Raw genomic sequence first — 17488 nt, forward strand, 5'->3', positions numbered from 1 at the left:
CCCCCTGGCTACGCTACTGACTTGCTGGCGCTAACGTGAATGAGGGCAAACTAAGAATGCCCTTCCAATATTTGTGTATGTTGCATTCGTTTTTGAAAAAAAAAAGACACAAGAACAGCCAAAACTGCGCATTTACTTAAATTTTGAAACTTCCTCGAGTTAGTTCCAACAATGTCGCGCTTAAGGTTGTAAGGCTGGCATAATCCTGGGACGACAATTGCAGCGAAAAAACAATGATATGGCGCATTGCTAATACTTCAGTTTAAAAAAAAAAGCATTTGGCTGTTAGACACCTGGTAGTTATGTCATTTTAACTCGTCGCAAAAAAAAAAAAAAAAAGCTCCGCTTGACTGCCCAAAGAAAGACAACCAACGCCTTTCAATCGCGACCACCACCCTCTGTACAATCCCACCTTTGTGAAATTTATGTCTTTACCCTTTCTCTCTTTATTGTTGTTCATTAACATTTATATGGCGTTTAACAAGTTGTGCATTATATGTCTCAGCTCACTTGTTACCTATATTCCTTTCTCTCTCTCTCATTTGCGCACGGTTAATTGACAGTGCACTACTTCGACTACTACTCCCCGCCCTGGAGCCTGGATTCCGTGCCGACTCCACGATTCTGTTCAAGCTTCGGGCTTGTCTCGTTCCCGTCGATGGAGACGCTGGCCACCGCCCTTGAACCCGGAGATCTGGTGCTGCCCTTTCCGCAAACGCTCGAGAACAGGATGCACTTAGGTTGGTGAGCAGGGCAATAGCCGTGACAAGTGCTTGATGTCTCAGTACTTTGGACAGACGGCATTCGCTTGCTATAGCGTTCAGATTCTGGCAATGCATTCTTAACGTCGAGGGAATCAATGTCTCAGTGATAAACGTGGACTATTAGAGACACCGCAAAGCATAAAAGGCTCCAGATTATTCGGAGCACTTGAGGCTCTTCAACGTAAACAAACGTAGCTCTGAGTACACAAGCGAGAAAAATAACGGAAAGCGAGCGGCTCAACGTTCAGTCAAGTAATAGCCGCATATAAGACCAGTATACAATTTCTAACCACACGAGAGGATTTGATTTACGATTCTGTCCGAAACCGGGTCCCGCTACTGGTAATTACTCTTGCGACCTACAAGGACGCCATAGATGATCAATTCTGCGCCAGGTAACTAAACACGGTAATTTTATGGCCAGACTTACCTCTACCGGTAATGCGAGCCGTTCTTTTGTGGTCATGTGTACACGGCAGGCAGCTGGTATAAAGGCAAATAATTTTCACGTGTTAATTTATATATAAGCTGTATAGGGAGAAAAAACGTAGCGATAGCAGTAAGGTGGGTTGACAGCAAAATATTGTTCGGTTATATTTAGAATATGTGGCTTAGGAAGTAAAACCAAATAGCTATAGCGAGATTTAGACAATTTACAAACTGGATTGATGTCGAGGGAAAATAGCTCTTGAGAAGGGTTAGATGAGGGGTACACGGGTTGGCAAAGCCTAAATAGCACAATAAACTGAGAGGAGGCAGGGCCTATCCACTCTTCTCGCATCTTTATGAAGTCATTCTCCTACCATAATTTATTTCGAGCAGGCAATTACCCATGAAAGGCAGTCTTGGTGCTCAATACTTGAAGAAAATCTGAATGGACTCTTACGGTTTACGTTGTTTACTTAAAAGTAAGCATAAACAGACTCAATGGCGCGTCTGCCCTGAACTGGATAATGAAGCTTTTTGCCGTTTGTTTTAGAAATGTGGAGGCAAATGAAACCAAGTGTTAAGAATATCAATGTTCAGATTATAACACGAATGGGGAGTATATATATATATATATATATATATATATATATATATATATATATATATATATATATATATATATATATATGTATATATATATATATATATATATATATATATATATATATATATATATATATATATGCACATAAATGCAGAACACATGAAACATAACACAGTCAGCTTTCAGGACCCTGTTTGGGGGAGTACGCAGTGTTACTCCACATGTCTTGCGTTTCAGTTTAACCTCACTTGTGTTGTATTTTCTATCGTTGTCAATGAACCTGCTGTTTCAGACATTTCCAGGATTTGTAGGGATAGTTTCGCCGGCCTATTTCTAGAGTATACGCCGCTTTCCTGGTTTCAGAAGAAAAAAAAGCGAAACGCAAATGTAGAAGCTCCCGCGCAAATGCCTCGAATCTCGAATACTGAGAGAAATCTTCCACAGAAATATCCCCCCTCGCCCGCGTTCTCCGGCGTCCCCTTACCAACGCTTTATAGAGCCGGTCCGCCTTGGTTCGATAGCACTCAACGTGTTTGGTGTCACCCACGCGCCTCGAGTGTTTGCGTAGCACTTTGGAAGGCGAGCTTCGCGTGCACATTGATGGGCAGCGTTGAATGGCCTATGCCTCGGGAGTTTCACTCGTTTCAGTAGGGGCGCGTGTATTTGTAATGAATCTGGACGCCGTGGAAGGAAGTATGCGCGCATTCCGTGAGTGTCTCTCTACAGTTCCACTCGTCGCTAAACTTAGTTATGAGGCGGCGCACTCCTCAAACCGAGGACACTACACAGAATGAACGTCTCGGCAATGCACGCGCACGTTCACTGTTATTGCACTGTGTACGGCGTGCCACTAGCGGCGACAGGATGAGCACTGACCGGGAACGAATGCAAGACTCGCACGACAAAGCGTGTGCCGCACATAGGCGTAAGCGCAACGAGCGTAGACCATCAAGCCTAATTCATCGCTCTGTTACATGTGCACGTATACGCATTGATGGCTGTCTTGGGGCAGGGGATAGCTGCGAGCTTTAGAAATATCAGACGGTTTAGCTTTCCGAAGGATCGGAGTAACAACGCTGCGCGTGGACCTGGACTCAACTTGGCTTCCCTCGTATAAGCGATGTGCTATAGATGTTATAGCTTTGTGGCCGGCTACATCTAAAGCTCCCAAGCAATGAGTTCGAATTTTCAACACAAATCTCGCTTGTATGCAACAAGACGCTTTCATAGTAGAGAACTAGACCGCGAAGGTAATTAAAGTTTTACACCATCTTCGAAGACAGTACATCTTTGGCAGTCTTGCAGCTTATCTGGCTCAGATTCTTAAATTGTTTCAACATCCTGCAACAACTTCTGTTTGAAGTGAATTTTTATTCAAATTGTAGGAGTTTTACGCATTTATTTCTTGTCATCGTATACGGCACGGCTATTTACAGCGAGAGTAAATTTTTTTGAACTTGAACAATCAGTCCGCGTCGCGAACGCTTTATGCGTTGATCGCGCTGTAAATCCGTAAACAGGCCTTCGGAGTCACCTTGTGTAATTTGTATTTCACAGTAGCTCAGCTGCTGTCGGTTATGTGTGAAGTGCTGTGTTCGTGTCCCAGCCGCAGCTGCCGCAAGCTGGCGGGGACGCAGAATGTGAAAGTAACCGTGTAATTCACCGACACGTGGGAATTTTGTTACTTGAAGTTTGTCCGGGGCTTTCAGAAAAGACATTACGGTGAGCTTAACTTGTTGGTTAGCTTTTATAATTCACTGTACTTCCCTGAAATACACGACACGATTAATTTATCTATACACGCGCGCAATGCGAACTGTTCTTTTCGTATCCTGTTTGTGTGCGTGTTTAGATGTCCTTATTTCACTGACAGCTCGAATGATCCTCGGCGGTTGCCTCGTGGTCCCAGGTGTGACTTTCTGGCGTAAAAATAATTTAACAGTAATTCACAGGTTTCCTCGTCGTTCGTAAAAATTGGCAGCCTACTCGAGCCACGTGCAGCGAAGGTTGTTCTTGATGTAGAGTTCGTTGTCCAGTTTTTTTACTTGTGAGCGAAAAGTGCGAATATCTAACGGACTTGCTTGATGCTACGTTACGTGACGCTTCCTAAAACCTTTCTTGCAGCATAGCGAATATGTGTCTGCCCCTGTTTTTAAGATTCACATTAAAGAAGGTAAGGTCGCAATTTAAGCAGTCGTTTCTTTTCGTATGTATTCATGAGTTTATTGAGTGCTTACCTTTATTCATTGTTGATAGTGACTACTGTCTCACCTTTGCTGTTTCTTCTGCATTGCACACCAAAGCCAATGCCAGGTTGGAAACGTACATGTCAGCTGTCGTCACACTTCCCAAGAAAGACGGCACCGATCAGGCCCTGAGGATCCTCATCTTGCTGTCGCAGGTACGCATAGCGAAAAAGCAATCGCGCGACTTATGACGGCGCCTCATACTGTATAACACACAGGCGTACGGGTAACGTGGCATGACGTCACCTACACGCGTAAAATTTGAGGCTGGAGATGCGTGCTTTTCTCGAAAGACATTGTTTTCAGCTATCGAGTTCGCATTCACTGACGTCTTGTCACATGCAGCGCATGTCTATTACTTATCTGGGACGTGCTCCTTATATCCCTTTAACGCGGGCAGTCGAAATTCCGTTCGAATTAAACGTATTAGAGCGCGAATCGGATGATTCGGCGACAATTCACTGAGTTACGCAGATGAGGACAAAGTTAAACTAAGGGACAAATCACATGGCATGACTACCAATTGGACGTCTAGTGCTAACATCCCTTTCTCATGTTAACACTCCCTTCTCGTGGATGAACCGCTGTTACGGGCAGTCTCTCAAAGGTCAACACCGCAGGTCGGGCCATATCTGGTCTCCTTTATCTCGAACTGGTCTTGGAAAATTCAGCTTTTGTTTATGCTCGCACATTGAGAAGGAGTAATATAGTGCGAGAGTTACTTGAGTGTTATCTTTAAGCATACCATTAACTTCCTTTATATCACGAAGAACGCAGTATTGAACATTGAAGTTCTATAAAGCACACTAATATGTTTCTTAGCTCAAAAAGAACCGTTTTAGTTTTCTTCTCTTGATCTGCTTCCCCCACCACAATTTTCTGTATCCGTGATAGTATGAATTGGAATACTGAAACTATAGCTACATGGATAAGTACTAGTGAAAACAAAATTATCAAACTAACTCTACGATTGCTGAATTGGTTATCCTTATCACGAACCGCCTAACTCGTTTTTCGTACGCGTGTATCGCGCCTAACTGGTGCAGTAGTGGACAAGCAAGGTGTTTAATAATCGACCGAAAGCTTTCAGTCTAGGTCAGTGCTACTCAATCTTGCTGGTTCGATAGAACAAGCCTCCCCCGATGCCTCTGGCCACCTATCTGTTGCGATTATGTGGTTCTGTGTCCAATAGTACGGGTCAGCGGGGCGCTTAATGTGGCGGTAAAGAAAACAGCATTTTCACTACCGAGGCTCCCCGCTAAGGCAGTGATGAAAGATTGCAATCACTGCGATCGAATGCAGCCATGATCTTGCTATAGTGCTTCTATTTCTTAAACGTTTATAACGTGCAGTATCTTAAAATTCTTGGTCATTTTTTAAATTATTCTACCATTCCCTTTTGTGGTGTTGGCAGTTTTGTAAAATACTATAGCCTAAGAAGGGAGTAAAACATATGTCGCAGCTTTCTAAAAGTCGAGATTTGGCTTAGTCTGAAGGATAACGCTTGTACTATAATATGCGAGGTTATCGCACACGGTTAAAAATACTGTCGAATTAGTTTTTTTTCTTTCTATAAATGGTGCCCAGTGGCTGCAGTTTTGTTACTGGTAAAACATTTGTGCTACCTCACGTACCATTACGCTTAGGGTTACCGACTTCATTTCTTTTTCCTTTCTTGTCCAGCAAACGAGTGACGATAAGTTGCCCGGCATTGTTTAGTAGCCGTCTGAATAGTGGCAAATACACTACCAGCCTTTCAAACCAATAACGATGCTATAGCTGGGCTCTTCAGATCTGTAATTTAGATTATGCGCTACCCTGAGCAGAGCTGTTATGGACGGTCGAATCTTTGCCTCCTTGGCTTGCGCGAAACCAGCCTCGGACGAGATTCACGCAGAAGAATGTCCAGACATATCGCTATTTTCAATATATGTGATATTCACATGCTTTTTTTTTCTGACAGAGGCTTTCCATATAAGCTTAAGGGGACGCAATCTAACGAAACGCTGATGTGTCTAGCTTGGTGGACCGCCAACCTGGCAACCAAGCGATAGCCTGCTATTTCACCGCGCATCGAGCGAAGGCTTTCTCATTTAACCGCACGTTTTGTACCGCTTGCGTTCTTGCTTTTAACGCAGGTAGACTCGTGAATCATTTAACTTGTAGTGACGGCGGCCCAGCAACCATCAGCACGTGTATGGACGCACATTCGCTCGATGAGAGTGTAGAGGTACATATTTCTGCAGCAGCGACAGGACGATCATCGCTGAAGCAACACTTGCTGGTGGTGCTGCACAGTAAAACGCCTGTAAGTAAAGAAAAAAAAAGAGAGACTGAGTCGTCGCGTAGGTAAAGCCAAAGGAAGAGTAAAAGAAAGAAAGAAAGAAAGAAAGAAAGAAGGAAAGAAAGAAAGAAAGCAAGAAAGAATGAATCACGTGGTTAACGACAACTCAGGTGGAATCACGCACGACAAGACGAGGAAATGAGAAACAAAAACCCAGCGACGAGGCCAAAATGTAGCATGCACGAACGGACATTAAGTCAATTTATACACAGCACTGCCGTCACACAGGACAGGGCGGGGCTGTCGGTGCACTAGTGGCCACCAAACACACATCACGTCAATTTCTCATTCTTTTTTTTTTTTACTGTCGCCCTACTTCTTACATTTTACTGGTTTGCTTGCGTATACAAAATGCGGCGCAGGCACGGAGTCGGTGTGTATTCGTATGCGCGTACCCGAAAGAAAGAAATAGTCGCGCGCACGGCGGCTAACTCAACAGCCACACGGCAGGCGAAAGTTCAAGGTGTAGCACCCATTCTGAACATCAGGTTTGATTACCAGAACACGTGGCAAAGCAGTGTTGTTCTGCTTAATTTTCAGCGCACGACGTCTGCTCAGCGCGTCGCCCCTGTCTTTGTCGTTTCGAGCCTGGCAGCCTGACGATTATGCCGTTTTTCTTTTTCTTGTTTTTTTTGTCTTCGTTTGGACCTCTCGTGGCACACTTTTGTACTTTTTTGAACACTTTTGAGCTGTTATAAACAATGGGAGGGAGCTTCGCATAAAACATTGGTTGGCTTGTTCCGTGTCCACCTTCTTCTTTGTGTGTCCACTTACTGCGTAACACCTGTGGTTTTATGGATGTTCTACATCCACCGCCACGGACGCGAGTGGCGCTGCCTAATACACGAAGGTCGAGCGGAGAGGCTGGGGTCACCTCATGCGGAGGTTGTGGTTCTGCTCCCATTGCGCCTAGTTGTCTTCCTTCTACTTTCCGTTTACTTTTTTCCTTTATTAGTAGCACGAAGCTTATCGCAGATCTAACCCTCATGTACAATTTATAATGCAGTTGAATAATAAAGAAGCAGTTACTTCCTCATTATCTTCCATTGGATTCATTGTCTGCTGACTTCACGTGGTTATCACTAAAGATCTAGTAGCACCACGGTTCCATTCAGTCTTGCGGCAACGCTTTCGTTTGGAATTGTGGAGGAGGAAGGGGAAAATGCCAAGAGATGTGCCTGGAATGTTTTTGTAATTGTAACCATGATTTGGCGGCGGCGGCGGCGGCGGCGGCGGCGGCGGCGACGGCGGCGACGACGACGACGACGACGACGACGACGACGACGACGACGACAACAACAACAACAACAACAACAACAACAACAACAACAACAACAACAACAACAACAACAACAACAACAACAACAACAACAACAACAACAACAACAACAACAACAACAACAACAACAACAACAACAACATTTTTATTACCGCGCACTGTGGCAAAAAGCTCGGAAAGTGAACCACTACCAGCGAGAGACAGATGGGGCGAGAGAACGTATCCATGGTCAAATGAGGGTGACAGGGAGAAAGTGTATCTTTATTAATTGACGTACAGTACCGTCCTCTTGGTCCTAACTTGTGTACGCAGAGGCGGTGAGTTATGGTGTAGCGGCAGCTGGGGTAAAGAATAGTGTCACTCTGGAGAAGATTACGGCTGTGAAGAACTAAAGCAAAATTGGCTTCCACAACTGCCTGTACGTACTAGTGAAGTGTGGCTGGAGCCTGCCGTACGCGCAGATCTACCAGGCGATGGGCGTCAAGACGCAGGCCGAGCACTACCGTCGGCAGCGGCTCGCGGTTCGCCGCTCGCAGGGTCTGACCATGGGCGCCGTCTACTGGCATCTGAACGACGTCTGGCAGGCACCGTCCTGGTCCTCCATCGGTGCGTGCCACTGTAGAGATCACAACGGAAGCGTTTTTACGGGCTCGTGCATGACAGTTCGGCAGCCGCGGCATTCTGCTGCCGATCTCGAGTTCGTGGGCTCGAATAGCGGCCAAAGTGATCTCGAAACAATGGGGATGGATTGGAATGACGACCGCGCAGCCACATGCCAGTGCACGTTAGGGCGCCCCTGGTGTAGTGGCAGTCGACTGTAGGTTCACGTGTGCGCATGAAGGATGAAAAAAAAAAGAAGCCCAAATGGTGTAGGAGACATTGTGGGGGACGAACAAAGTGGCAAGAAATAATGACCCTCCGGGCGCAGGTGGACGTACGATGCTCGTGGTCTCTTTTTTTCACGAAACGTCTGTCGCGTAGAAGCCGTCCGCTATTGCTCATCGTCGCGACACTATTCTCATAAAGCGCTGCTTTCTATTCTCAATGGCGGATGGCCTATAATGCCAGCCCACCCTTGTGAACATGCGCTATGGCATTTCGATTGCACAATGGCAGGGGTGATTTTGATGGTCCGAAATACGCGCGCTGCTTCCCGTTTGGTACACTTCACAAGCTCAAGTTTTGACATAATGGAAAGACATCTCGTCGTTGGTGGAGGCTTATGCACTTCGATTTTTTTTCTTGTGTAGGTCTTATGGGCATCAAGCAGAAATATTTGCTGCCAGTTTATTCTCATAAAAGCGCGGAGAACTTAGAATTTCAGAATTTAGAATTTCAATTCCGCTATTAGCTGTCTTAAAGCACCGAGGCCATTCATTACAGTCGGTCTCTCCGTCAATGTTCACGATATGAATCTTTATGTGAGCCACCCCAGTCTGTTGTGAGTGCTTGGATTAGTAAAATAATAAAAAAAAATGGAATGATATGCTTCCAGAACGCTGTGAGATTCGCCTTAGGCATAAATTAGAGACTTCCAGCCTGCACGAAACGAATTGCCATATGCTTTAACGAGGAAATCTATATAGTATAATGTATTAAGGCACGTGCGGGTGCCCGCATTGGGCCATATTTCAGCGATCCATTCTTTGACCTAATTCGACGTTCGAACGCACACTGAATGACGCTTGAGTTCTCGCAATATCCCGCGACGTCTGAAATTTTCTCGTCATGTGTACCACGGCAGATGAGCTCGAGCTGAATAATTGCGGGCATAAAAGCACCCGCATCTTCACGAGAAGCGTATCCACATTTGACCTTTACTTACAAAATCTACAAAAGGGCGTTGCACGGCGACGTTTCTCGACAAATTCCCGTCATTTAAATAGAAGTGTGCATGCTGGAAACACGAAATTTCTTTGCTAAATCACTTCCCGTTATTCGACTCCGATCGTTCAAAGGTTGTCAAATGAGGGCTTGCGGCCACGTTGCTGAAATTTGCTGCTCAAGGGTCTCACGATGATATAATCGAATAAACTTTATGAACAAGACGAAAAAGCTATACGATATGCTGGCCCACTCGTTGCGTTTGCCGAACCCTCGCTGGGGATGGCGAGACTCCGTGTTAATGAAAACCACAAAACAATCACATAATAAGAGAACAGTATATATGCGTTTAACGTTCATAACAGCTCTGTGTTGTGAGGCAAACGGTAGGGGAGGCCCGCGGATTAGTTTCGATCGAAGCACAAGTGCTTTGAACTTTGAATCGGGTCGAGTTGGTTTTGACTCGTTGAATTGCAGTGTGTGCGAAAGACGCATGACGTGACCAGAGGGCTTGTGTCTTCATACAAAACCTAAAAACCCAAGGCCCAGCTTGTTCCCCTTGCTTTTGCCATGCGCCTTTTGCACGTGTGGCAATTCATCCTTGAAAGCACATGAACATTTGTTACAGACAAGGATATTGAACTGTACGATAATGTATACGAAAGCCAGAAAAGGCTGCTGCGGCGCCCTCTATGCAAGCTTTAGCACAAGAGGCCTACACAGGGGAGGCTGGTCAAAACATATAGAGAAAATGGTTAGGATATAGTGCTTTCTGCCCTCTCAGTTCTGTCAGCGCTGAAATATCGGCTTTTGTAGTGGGGTAGAAGGATAGCCACCTCTTCATCACCCTCGGTATCTGTCAGTGCTTAATACAAAGGCTGAAAAACGTAGCCAGTGTAAAAGGCAAGAAAAGTTGTTTTGCTTAGCATCAAACAAAATCTTTAAGGTGTGTCTATAAGATGGCGGCCATACCGTGTTTCCGGCTACGCAACCGCTTACGGTGCGTGCAGCCCGTAAAAGCGTTCCCTTTGAGATCTATTTCTGTTAATCAGAGGCAACCGTCGCTGAGGCATGGATTTGCACGTCACGTACCTATTGCACGAGTTCGCTTCTCGATAGACTGCTTTCACGTATACTGCACACGTACTGGCGTAGACGCTCTTTGTTATACGTATACCTGAGCACGTTTACGCATAATTACCCATATTACGCATGTAAGACAGATTGCTTAAAATAACGTTTGATATTATTGGCCTAAGGAGCGGCTGGCTTTCGTCTGCGTGCATGTGTTTGGCCATACTGTGTACGTACACACGCGTTTAATAAAGCCCCAATTGCTAATCCGTGAGGTGTGTCTGCCGGCTCCATCCTACATTGAGGAACCAAATAGCTCATACACAAACTGTTCGCAAAAAAAAGCGGCCTTGACCTGATATTTCAGAGGAATCTAGTTTCTTGTGTGTGCTAAGTTCTGAACGCAAGTTAGGTCTGTTATTGCATGCATAATTGAGCTGCAACAAACAACGCATCCCAATAGGTGAACAAGTGCCTTTGTTGTTTTGCCATGACTTCGCAACAGCGAACAAATGAGGTGTGTACGGTTTAAAACAATCCGCCCAACACCTGCATGCACATTGGCGTTCGCTATATACCGCCTAACGTGACGGCACCCCAGAGTACAATCGATCGTGGGCAAGCGACTCGTCTACACCAGATTGCCTCGCATCGACCGACGACGACTCGAAAACAGACGCGCAAGGTGAGTGCGGCACGTCAAGGCTGTGCACTACGTATACGTCGCGTCGCGTCCACACGCACAGCGGTGCCCCGCGAGAAAGGGATGAGCTCGAGATAAATATCAATTCCACGAGCGGGGCGAAAGAAAAAAACAACGCAATTTTCTCGCTGCGACGCATATTGATTCGTGAATAGAGGTCACGGAAAGGAAGCTTCACCGCCACCCACTGGATCGTCCTTCGACCGCAGTTGGCACGTATGTTATGCCGTACTTCTTTGTTTTACGAAAAATCCTGTTGGTTCGCAATATCGCGCAAACAATTCCATTGCTCCGCCGTGTCCATTCGCCATTCACTCGTGGGAATGAGTCTGCCTTCGCTTTCTGCTATTCGAATATGCAAACGAGGGGAGAAGGCGCGAGATTGCCGAGTCCACACGACCGAGTCTACATGAACACGACGTCTTTCGAGCACGTCGCATTCGTGCAAACGGGGATAGCGCGCCGTAGAAAGCGCATAGCTGTTATGCTTCAACCGGGAACAGACTGAGGGACAGATGTCGCCTTAGCGAATTGACCTGAATGCTCGCGCATCGCATTAACGTGATGTGCTAGGAAATGCGACGCGATTCTGGTGCACGATTTTAACGGGCCTTGTGATGGGTGAATCAGATACACGGTGTAGCTAGTGACTTGCGGGGGCATAAATGTCACGCGCTCCGTGCGGCTTACTAAACTATGCGCCCAGTGCACAAACCGGGCCAAACGCACGCACTATGTTGTTTCTGCATACATACCTGTCGCGAACCTTTGCACCGAATATTTATGATCAGTCAAGAAAAGCCAATGCCGAGCGTTACCCTCGGCCTTCCGCCCTCAGTATATTGGAAAGAAAGATGTTTTCGGAGAATAGAAAGAAGTCTTCGTACGCAATAAAAACTGCAACCAATCGCGACACCATAGATCCTACGAACGGAAATGCCTATCAAGTTATTTTAACCAATAAAGCACTCCATTAGGATCCCAATGGAGCATTGAATTTGTTTGTGTTAGTTTCGTCTGCTCACTGACGACCAATTAGGGGTGCCTTAAGAAGATAGGTGAGTGTGGGGAAGAGTTAATTTTATATACCGGGCGTTTCAGCGAACACTACCAATTTTTTTTTGTAAGTTGCCTGTGGGAGATAGCACAATTCTGGTCCATACGCTGGTCTGATCGAACCCAGACGGACATTACTTGCACAAAAAAAAAAAAAAAATTGAAATACATAATCGACTAATTAACAAAAATCACTCATTAGGATTTTTAACTTATTAATTTATGGCACATACTGCAATTTACGAATTCTAGCCGGGGAGTCCGCAAGCTGGATATACTAGGAACGAATACTCAAGATGACACCAGTTTCGAAATATTAATTCCCGAACTTTGCGGAGAAATGCGTTGGTGTTCCCGTTACTTTTGTGCTTCGATGCAGAAAGCGACGTTTTGTTAAGGAATTAAGTGGAACAATGGTACATTTTAACCACAAGTTTGATGGCGCATATATCGCAAATGGTGTCATCCACACAATTTTTATCGAGTGGATATGCCTTGCTGCCTCACTCGCTAGAATTTGTAAATTGCAATATGTGTTAACGTAATTAGTTAGAACCCTAACTGATAATTTTTGTTGATTATTAGATTATGTATTTCGATTTCTTTTGTGCCAGGAAGATCCCCCTCTTTGAGTAGACCACCAGCTCACGGAGTAGAATTGCGCTATCTGCCACAAATAATTTTTAAAGAAATCTGAAAGTGTTCGCTGAAGCAACCTAATCTGAGCTTCTGCCAAAGAAAAATCATGTTTCAGCGAACAAGCAAGCACGCACGCAATCAAACGAGCGACGGTGAAGCACACGACCAAACAAACAAATTGCGTGAGCGAGCGAGCAGGCAAGTAGGCATGATTTCAAGCAAAGCACAGCACAGCATAGGAATGCGCAGCACAGCAGAGCACAGCAAAGCACCGACTCTGTATAGTGCGTGTGTGACAAATGCAGGACGCGTGGTCTTTTAATTCGTAAGCGTTTTGCGATCAACGGTGGTTTTACGAAAGCAAAGTATTGCGACACAAGGAATTTAGGTTCATTTCTTCCCTTCCTGCCTGCTGAGGTGCCGGCGCATTGTGAAAGTGCTGCCGTGTGTTTTTGCTTTTGTTCAGATAACGCGGCTATCTTGCGTACGACTGGTTAAACGAAGGCGGCGTGGTTTTATGACCCGTGTAACCTTTTTACGATGCCCTGACATCGCTTCCGATAAATGTGTCTCAAAGAAATTGCTCTAGTGCACGTAAGCGCTCGGGTTGCAAAACAAAATGAAAACATAAGAAAGAACAAAAAAGGGGGATTCACCATTGCAGTGTCCGAAGATTTTCTGAAATGCTAAGTTTTTATTATTTGATTTTTTTTTCATGGCGGTTGAAATGTGCGGGGAGTCCCTGCGGCGATCCGGAACTTTGTGTTCGACGTGCTCTTCGGAACGTGTGTGTTTTCTATACAATGACCTGAAATTTAAGAGCGCTCGGTTGCGTAATGCAATTTATGACGGGAACGTTCGCGTGCGCCTTTGAACAAGCGTCAAGAATCGAGCTTTCGCGGATTCCCACGTGGTGGAGCTTTAAGAATTTGCAATTAGGATGTTTGCTCGCCACCATGTCTTTCATCCCCTGCACAGCCGATGCAAATATTTCTTTTTTAACTTGTCAATGATACTAAACACGTGGTGCCGAGATATTGACTTATTCTCCGCAAAATGAAAAGCAACCGTAAGAATTCTCGTTCGAAGTATAGTGTCCCACTTGCACGCGACTTGATGGAAGCCTTTTATATGCAGAAAACCCGAATTGTGGGCGTCAGGGACACATCTAGTACGTCCCTCTTTTCAATTTCGAGCGAAAACGATGGAAGTTTGTTTGAGTACAGGGTGGTGCAGAGACTAAGGATTATTAAGCGGCCTATGCCATGCCGAGAACATAATTCCCGGTGCATATTAATGGACAGCCTAGTCTGCTATACTTGGCTTCAAGCTTCGGTGCCCCTGTTGCTGTTGCGGAATTAGCGCCGGGCTGTACGTCGAAGGCACGTTAGCTTACTGCGAATTGCGATATTAACACTGGTCGTGCGATATACATCCAAATAAAGCGCTGCACATTACAGTGGCATTTTTTTCCTGCATACAACGCACAAAGGACAGCACGAACGCATAAGGAATGACACGCAGCGCTGTACGGTGGGCTTTGCCACACCAACGAGTCCAAGTATGCATCCTCGCTGTCGTTTCACGCCGTAGACTGTCTTGAGTTGAATCGAATTGAATTTAATGCAACTTCAACGTGGATGTGTTGTCACAAAAGTAAAAGCCAAGACAACAGTTGTGAATCCAACAAAAAACCTAGAACGTGAAAGCCGCACTTCAACACAGCTCGAATTGAGTTGAATTCCGGGTTTTTATGTGCCAAAACCACGATTTCATTATGAGGCACGCCGTATAGTGGGTGACCCTGCATGAATCTTGACATCCAGGGGATCTTTAACGTGTCCCAGATGCACAGGACACGGGGTTTTTTGCATTCCAATCCCATCGAAATGCGGCCGCCGCGGCAGGCATTTCATCCCGCGACCTCGTGCTTACCAGCGCTATACACCATAACCGCTAAGCCACCGCAGCGGGTACGAGACAGCTCACTGTACATAATTAAAGTAGGCAAAACACCCACTGCCCGAGATACGTGAGCACCCAGTCGTCCGAGGAAGGTGTGAAAAGTCGACTGAGAGAATTTGCGCGATTACCTGTCGCTCAACCAACCGTAACAGTTATTTGCTCGCCGGTGCAGACTACACGGGCGAGTGGAAGATGCTGCACTACTTCGCGAAACGCTTCTATGCGCCGTTGCTCGTGTCGCCGTACGAAGAAGCCGGGCGCTTGGTCGTCTACGTGCTGGACGACTTGTACCACGACGAGCCCTACGATCTGCTTTTGGAAGTCAAGCTCTACCACTATGCCTCCCTGGAGCCCAAGACGTCGATTGCGCGCAACTTCACGGTGCGGACCTTGTGCGAGCAATTGCAATTTTGATCTACTTCCTGATTTTAGGGTTTGTGTTCCACCTATTACCCTGTATTAATCAATTACATTAACGCATCTTGTTGTTGCGGAATTGGAAGCCAAGGGATACAAAATTTTGGACCACCTAAGAGGCCTGGTTTCAGATAGCGTAAATATAAAACAACCTCCATACGAAATTTTACGTTTAAAATGCGAGCGTGTGAATCAGGAAAAGCTTGCGAAAATAGAAGCTTTTTGAACTAAACCGAAAAAAAAACCGCCATTACCACTTGGCGAAACTGGCCTGGCAGGACCGAGAACGCGGTTCCACAGAATGACCTCCGAGATTGCAGGAGGTCCGCGGCTGCCCGCAGGGTGCTGAAAAAAAACCGAAAAAAAAAAAACCGGAGGTGACGTGCTGGAGATTTACATCATACCCGCTAACCCCAAGGGTGCACACGTCGTCTGATTCGATGCTGTTTAAAGGCTGCTAATGAAAAGAAAGATCCGACTGCGAGCCCACAGCTTTGTCAAGATTGCATCCACGTTACAGACTACTCATTTACAATCAATTTAGCCATCAAAATGATGCAGTTGGTCTTTAAAGGCGGTGCGTGATCAGGGCATATTCATGTGTAGTCGGCTAATGTAAGTTTCCGGGTCATGGGTACCACGAAAAATGTGAATTTCTACTTTATTTAGGCATAGTGCATCCAATTTAACGAGTTATATTGTACGTCACAATAAATTACGAGGGAGTGCAAATTTGAATTCCGAGCTATATGCATATGTCAAGGTTTTGTGGGAACTCAGTTTTTTTCGCAAATCCCGGGCCCTGTAATCTTTTTTGGCAGGCTGTACTTGACGCGCAAACCCTAGACTAGCAACACCTTTGGCACACCCGTCTGTATAGTGAACACCCAAGCAGATGGACTTCCTGGAGCTCATTTTGCTTCAAAAGCGTTGCTAGCGAAATGCGGGGCAAAAGAACTTTTCAATATGCCCATGCATGTCGTGCCGCATATTAAGAGTAGATATATGCTGAAACTGGTCCGTTGACTTCAGTTAAGAATTTATAACCTGTGTGCTAGAGCCATCATCATCATATTTATTTATTTGATGTCTTCTTGTGGACGAAGGCCTCTCCAAGCTATCGTCATTTACCCTTGTCATGCGCAATGAAATTCCAAATTACGCCCACGCATTTCCTAATTTCATCACACTACTTAACTCTGTGCCGTCCTTGATTGCGTTTCTTACTCTTGGCGCCTATTATGCCCTAAAATATTAACCTAAAAAATGATAACGGGGAAAATTTTGTAACTGCTTACTTCTATAGTTGCGGTTTATCGTGCGGTTCGCCCACCTATTCAAGCTCTCTATCTAAGAAGTAGAAATCGTAGCGTCTACGAAAGCCATTTTTAAATTTTGTTTGTACTATGAAAGAAAATAAGGGCTTCATTTACTGCTTAGTGCCAGACACGTGACAATGATAGGCGTACTACGACCCTGGCATCAACTTCGCGATGCCGCGGCCAGGTTTGCTGGCTTCCCATCTGGCGGGATCTCTGCGCCGACATGCATTATCACTGATTGATTGATCGATGGAATGAGTGAGCGAGTGGGTGAGTGAGTGAGTGAGTGAGTGAGTGAGTGAGTGAGTGAGTGAGTGAGTGAGTGAGTGGGTGAGTGAGTGAGTGAGTGAGTGAGTGAGTGAGTGAGTGAGTGAGTGAGTGAGTGAGTGAGTGAGTGAGTGAGTGAGTGAGTGAGTGAGTGAGTGAGTGAGTGAGTGAGTGAGTGAGTGAGTGAGTGATTTGGTTCATTGGCTTCTAGCAGCATCTGGGATAAGAGAACCACCGCAGTTGAGGTTGTTCGGAACGCGTCACCTATATTTAGCAGTCAGCAGCGCCGGGGCTATGGACTATCTTTGTATGTGCCGTGTATCATTTGTATATTTGTGACACCAGAAAACATGAGGTCGCACGAATCTCCTGGCTCACGATGTCGTCGAGGAATCGGCTTTGCACTGTTCCTATATATAAGAGATTTTCTATTATTGTGTGTTGATTGTAAGCAATACGTTGCATGCCACTGACACTCACACTGCTCGAGTAGTGAAACGCGATGGTCCCAGCGCACGGCCGACACACGCTCTTCGAAGCGATGCTTGCTTTCGG

General features: G+C 45.6%; 1 protein-coding gene across 1 annotated transcript in view; it reads left to right on the forward strand.

Moving 5' to 3' along the window:
• LOC142583584 (beta-mannosidase-like) overlaps nt 1-15341 on the forward strand; it is a 42125-nt gene extending 26784 nt beyond the window's left edge. The window contains exons 11-14 of the mRNA XM_075694073.1: nt 564-740; nt 4101-4198; nt 8128-8272; nt 15100-15341. Of these exons, the coding sequence (XP_075550188.1) occupies nt 564-740; nt 4101-4198; nt 8128-8272; nt 15100-15341 (662 nt within the window). The remainder of the gene's footprint in view (nt 1-563; nt 741-4100; nt 4199-8127; nt 8273-15099) is intronic.
• The last annotated feature ends 2147 nt before the right edge of the window (nt 15342-17488 follow it).

Source organism: Dermacentor variabilis, chromosome 5 (genome assembly GCF_050947875.1).
Source record: "Dermacentor variabilis isolate Ectoservices chromosome 5, ASM5094787v1, whole genome shotgun sequence".
Classification (NCBI taxonomy): Eukaryota; Metazoa; Arthropoda; class Arachnida; order Ixodida; family Ixodidae; genus Dermacentor; species Dermacentor variabilis.